This window comes from Chiloscyllium plagiosum, chromosome 19, assembly GCF_004010195.1.
Source record: "Chiloscyllium plagiosum isolate BGI_BamShark_2017 chromosome 19, ASM401019v2, whole genome shotgun sequence".
In the NCBI taxonomy this organism is placed as follows: Eukaryota; Metazoa; Chordata; class Chondrichthyes; order Orectolobiformes; family Hemiscylliidae; genus Chiloscyllium; species Chiloscyllium plagiosum.
This window is the reverse complement of record NC_057728.1, coordinates 55,785,431-55,791,430: the sequence shown is the minus strand read 5'-3', so window position 1 is coordinate 55,791,430 and position 6,000 is coordinate 55,785,431. Positions and strand designations below refer to the sequence as shown.

Below are 6,000 nucleotides of genomic sequence, written 5' to 3'. Positions count from 1 at the left end.
CATTCCCAGTTACCTTCCACGCCCCCCCCCAGCCCCACCCCCCTCCCACTTATCTCTCAGGCGCCCAGCCCACAAGCCTCATTCCTGATGGGCTTATGCCCAAAACATTGATTCTCCTGCTCTTCAGATGCTGCCTGACTTGCTGTGCTTTTCCAGCATCACATTCTCCACTCTGATCTCCAGCATCTGCAGTCCTCGCTTTCTCCACCTTGACCATCTTCTATACCTCAGTTAGGTCTCCTTTCAACCATCTAACCTCCACGGAGGCCCACACTGCTCAATCTCTCTTCATAAGGCAATCCTTTCATCTCTGGATTTAATGTAGTGAGCCTCTGAGTGTCTACACTAATGCAGTCCTTTTTACTAACGGAGAACGATCACTCTGTTATTGCTTTGTTGTGGTCAGCATGGTGAACAAAAATGAGAGCAACTCCTTTTTCTCATTGGCTGTTACAGGACATGGGAAAGGGATAGGGAACATTTTGGGTTTGTAACAATGTCATCGCTGTGGTACCAGATCTCCTCAAAAACTTTGGCTTTTCTCTGTCCCACCAAACCCTTTCACCACCACTGGCCCTGTTTTTGACAGGCTGGAGGTGTTCAACAGTACACTGACCACTCCCATGACAGTCTCTGATGTTAGAGAATGAGCTGGTGACTAGCTCCGTGGATGTCTAATTCAGGATGCAGGAGACTGTACTTGCACGCTGTAGTGAGAGTTGGCGATGTAAGGGACTAGCGATGGAGGGTGTGGCACGGAGCTGTTCCCTGTCATCCTAAATTGTGGACTCCAAGCCCAACTGTTTGATTTGCAGTGCTTGAGTCCCTGGACCATGTATATATTGGTTCTGGGTGGTTGCACCTCCTGTTTGATTATTTAATGTGCTGTGTTTTTGGTTGCACTTCAGCCCAATGCTCCTGGTGTGGGGGATGGAGGGGTGTGGGCAGCCAGCTCTGAAACTGGCCAAGTTTGCTATTAACAGCTCCACACAGTAGGCCCTGGAGTGGGTCATTGTTCCTGACTGCCTTCCTCTCTTCTGTGGGTGAAGAAGGGCTTATGGAGGCAGCAGTGCTAACCACTGTGCCACTGTGCCACCGTGCCGCCCTGGGTAGCCAGCTCTGAAACTGGCCAAGTTTGCTATTAACAGCTCCACACAGTGGGCCCTGGAGTGGGTCATTGTTCCTGACTGCCTTCCTCTCTTCAGTGGCTACATTCATTCCTGAGTGTCTATGTAGAGGGAGTGCCAACACCCATGATGCCTTCAGAGAGCGGTGGGCACCACGGGGGTCTGGAGTGCATTATTTCTCCCCTTCACCCTATTTTAATTTAGTTCCCTCTTTCCCTAACTCAGTATTTGTTGTTCTTCCTGGTAGGTAACGTTTGGTAATGTTCTTTTTAATTAGTAATACGGTGATTATGTGATTTATAGAAAAAAAAAGTGAGCAATGGTCAAACGTTGCTGAGGTTGGCAGGATTGGAAATAGAGAAGGCAGTGGCACTGGGTGCATGAAAATTCTGCCCCCAGGAGACTCTAGGGAATGAAGTTTAATTTTGAGGGCGTTGCTTTTCATGACCACAGCCAGGGAAAGTAATGACTGCGGCATTTAAGAAACATTGTGGTCGAACTCTTCCGTTCGTCTGTCATCGGGGCGATGCCGATGACTAGACAGCTTGACAAAGGGTCAAGAATCAGCCATTGGAAATGAAGAGCTTGGCTGCTTCCCAGTGAAAGGTGAAGCCCCTCACAGCAGGACATGTCGAGTGACCAATGGTGGGAGGACCAGGATGGACTGGTCAGAGGCAGGAATCCATGTGGTAAAACCTTTCACCTTACATCTGCCAGAGAGTTGACAACTCCAGGCCTCAGTGAGGTACTTTGACAGCATACCTTTTAAATACGTACATTTATTTTGATGGCCGCAGTTTACACTTTTGTGCAATCCTGGGCCACATTTCCTGTTTCCAAGGTGGACAACCTAAACATACAAGAATCTTAGGGAACTTGACAAGATAGATGCAGAGAGGTTGTTTCCCCATGAGAGGGGTTAGGACCAAAGGGACATCATCTCAGACTATGGGCCGTCACACATTTCAGATGGAAATGAGGAGGAAATCCTTCTCTCAGAGGGTAGTGAATCTGTGGAATTTTTTACCACAGAGGCCTGTGGGTCACTAAGTATATTTGAGGCCAAGATAAATCCTTCCTCAGTAAGGGGATAGTGGGTTATGCAGAAAAGGCAGGAAAGTGGAATAAAGGGTTATCAAATCAGCCATGATCGCACTGAATGGTGGAGCAGACTCAATGGGCCTACGTGTTCCTGCATTTTAAGGTCTTAAGGTGATAACAACTGTGAGCTACCCAGGCTGCATTTGGTCGCATCCAGCCAAAAGGTCAAAGGTACAAGCGTCCAATTGTAGTGACTCCAACACACAATCCATGCTTCAGCCCTGTACTGCTGGGGCTGCGGTTTCTCAAATGACAAATTGAATCAAGGACCTCATTATCTCCTTCAGATGAGAGTAAAAGATCCCTCGGCATTCTTAAACAAAGAACAGTACAGATGTCCTGATTAATATTTATCTCAAGCCAGCATCACTAGCATGTAGAATCGTCAAATTGTTCTCTGTAAGTGTGATTCGGTAAGACCCAATCCCTGTAGCTTTATATTGATTTGCTCAGATAATTGTCTCATTTCTGTTCGAAAGCCACAATAGAATTTCCACTATCGCACTCCGAAGCAGTGCAATCCAGATCCCAACCCTCGAATGTGTGAAAAAAGGTCTCCCTTACCTCACATCTACTTCTTCTGCCAATGATTTTAAATGGGTGACCCCTTGGTTCTCAACCCTGCCACCAATGGGTACGACAACTCCTCATATACTCTGTCCAGACCCCCCCCCCCCCCATGATCCTGAGTTCCTCTCTCAAATCTTCTCTTTTCCCAGGGAAAAAGCTCCAGCTTTGTTCATTTATTGTTTATAAAATTATGAGGGGCATGGATAGGGTAAATAGACCAGGTCTTTTCCCTGGGGTGGAGGGAGTCCAGAACTAGAGGGCATAGGTTTAGGCTGAGAGGGGAAAGATGTAAAAGGGATCTAAGGGGCATCTTTTACATGCAGAGGGTGGTGCATGTATGGAATGGGCTGTCCGAGGAAGTGGTGGAGGCTGGTACAATTACACCATTTAGATTATGAATAGGAAGGGTTTAAAGGGATATGGGCCAAGCGCTGCCAAATGGGACTAGATTAATTTAGGATATCTGCTCAGCATGGACGAGTTGGACCGAAGGGTCTGTTTCTCTGCTGTACATCTGTGACTCTATTTGTTTTTAAATAAATGGCCATCGTTAACAGTCAGTACCCCACCTTGAGATCAGTTTGATACTACCATTTAGTCAATGTAATGAGAATTGGTTGGATGCTTTCTGAGAGAAGTTAAAGAAATGAGGGTCCAATCTTCACTTGAGCCCAATATAAACCCATGGCAATGGAGTAGGACTATCCCTGAGACTGCGGTGTCTGGGAATCTTGCGTGATGTGGGGGGTGGTACTTCTAAATGGGGGGTGGGGGCTGAGAGGGAATGATCTGCTCTGGGAAAGGCAACTGAGTTTGAGCAAGATGAAAGCTGTGTTGAATATCTGCTTGGAGATTAATGCTAAAGCATATAGTTACCATTGACTTGCCAGGCCACTGTCTTATTAGAGAGAAGTGATTTAACCTGAAGGCCGCCAGACCTCGGGTGTGGGAAGAGGTTGAGAAAGAGAGTCTTTCATGGTAACCTCAAACCAGTGATGGGAATTGAACCCACACTGTTGGTATCACACTGCCCTGTAAACCAGCAATCCAGCCAACTGAACTAAACCGACTCCCATGGCTACTTTGTATTGGGATGTCAGTCACCATCATGTCTTGAAAACCTGACCAAACACTCTTTTTGACTTGCAATGTAATAACTGAGTTTAAAGCCCAGCATTGTGGGCTGGATTATATATTACTCAGTTGGGTTATCGCATCAAATTATTGCCAATAGTTGCTGAGTGAAGCCTTGCAGCAGACTGATACCAGCTATTCTCATCTGTTTTCTCCAGACTGCAGGTATACCTGTCACACGCACTGCCGAGAGTTGGTCCAGCTTGGCTGTCAACAGAATGGTCAATCAATAGACCCTACCTCCTGTTCCGCCAACATGGTACATCAACTCACAAAAAGCGAAGAGGTACGATTTTCATTCATCTGATTACAGCCAAGATCAATATGTAAGGTTTTGGTACGTTGTAAAAGTATTTGAGGATCTCGCTTGTGTAATGGCCACAATTTGCCATAGACAATAACATCCATCCTGCATTCAGTTCTGATGCTCTACCAAACCATGCTTTCCTGCATCTGTTTTTTTTTTGTTGGCCGTTATTCCCTCTTTCATCCCATCCCCGATCTTCATTTTCCTTACCGTGATCAGGAAGCCCCTAAACCTTCTCATTTCCAACTTCCCCATTCTGTCCACGCTGTAATCCCATGACCCCAACTACCTCCAGGTGACAGTGCTCCCTGTTCCCCAGGTTTCTAATTTTCAGATTCTCTGCCTTGTTTGCGAATGTTGCTGGAGCCTCACAGCTCCCTGTGTCACCTTCTCCCATTTTATATCCCTGCATGCTCCCTCAACCCCCTCACCCTGAGCTGTCCTCACCCTTTACGCTTTCTGCTCCCCCGTCATCAATCACTGATTCATCACCTACCTATCTTCCTGTTATTGTTGTCGAACGATTTCTCAAAACTCTGCTCTTTGAGTATTCTCTTGATTTCTGGTGAAGCTCCTGGTTTTCTGAGTCTGTCACCCAACCTTTTGCATCCACATCAAAATACCATGTGATGTCAGCTTACGTATGAAGCGTGTGTTTTTGAGGAGGAATCCGTGGCAGCCATTGCGGTGCAAGGATTGGCTTCAAGTTGTACGACCTCACAACAGGGAGAATCAAAAATAGAGACCAGAGTCACATTATAAGCGCTGCGGTGCTCATTGTATTGGAAAGGTCGTGCTGGTGTCTATCCAGTCAAGTTAGCTGGCCAGGTGTTCAATAACCAACAGGAAGGTTCCCTCTCTCAAAGGTTGCAATCAAGCTACCTGTTGTTAGCTGGCAATAGTGTTCTTGAAGAGAATATTTTAAAATACTAGTTTGTCTTCTCTATATGTGTCAGAGTAACGCTGTTCACTTGCTTGGCAAATCCTAATGCATCTGAGCTTTTATAGAAGGAAAGTTTTTGCACAGAAATGCTTACTGAGGTGAGTTTTTCATCTTAGTACATAGATGGTAACTTGATAAAGTGTATTGCCCATCTGTTATTAGATTCCACCAGAGCAGGAGAGAGGAGACAAGGAAGAACTGTTCCCATGAGTTAAAGGAAAAATGAAAGTGAGGGCATAAATTTAAATGATGCGCAAATGAAGCGAGACTAATGTGAGAAAAACATTCACTCTACAAGTAGTTAGGGTATGGAAAGCATGTGGTGGAGGGAGATTCCATTGAAGCATTCAAGAGGGCATTGGATGGTTATTTGGATAGAAACAGTGTACAGGGATAAGGGGAAAAGGCAGGAGGTTAGCACTAGGTCATGGAACTGGAGCAGGCATGATGGGCTAATGGTCTCCTTCCGCCCTATTCTAAAAATTCAATGATTCTGTGGAAGTTAGTGACCCCTTATTTTGAAATAATGACCCGTAGTTCCAGATTCTCCCACAAGAGGAAACATCTTTAATATGTTAAGCCTGTTAAGACTCCTCAGGATCTTATGTAACAATCTCAATTTATAGTTTATTTCTTCTGTGAACGTAGATAACATGTTGTACTCCATTTGCCAGATCTATGTCCACTCACATTACTTCTGTGTCCGTTGGTGGTCTCCTCTTCACAAGTTGCTTTTCTGTTTATCTTTGCTTCCCAAGCAAATTTACCAACCAACCTCCGGTCTCTTTATCAGATAAATTGTGAAAGTTGAGGCTGCA

The 6,000-nt window shown here is 45.5% G+C and overlaps 1 protein-coding gene across 1 annotated transcript in view; it reads left to right on the top strand.

Annotated features, from left to right (window-relative positions):
* The window catches only part of rassf3 (Ras association domain family member 3), a 213,967-nt gene that overhangs the window by 64,806 nt on the left and 143,161 nt on the right, over nucleotides 1–6,000 (top strand). The window contains exon 2 of the mRNA XM_043709949.1: nucleotides 4,091–4,218. Within this exon, the coding sequence (XP_043565884.1) occupies nucleotides 4,091–4,218 (128 nt within the window). The remainder of the gene's footprint in view (nucleotides 1–4,090; nucleotides 4,219–6,000) is intronic.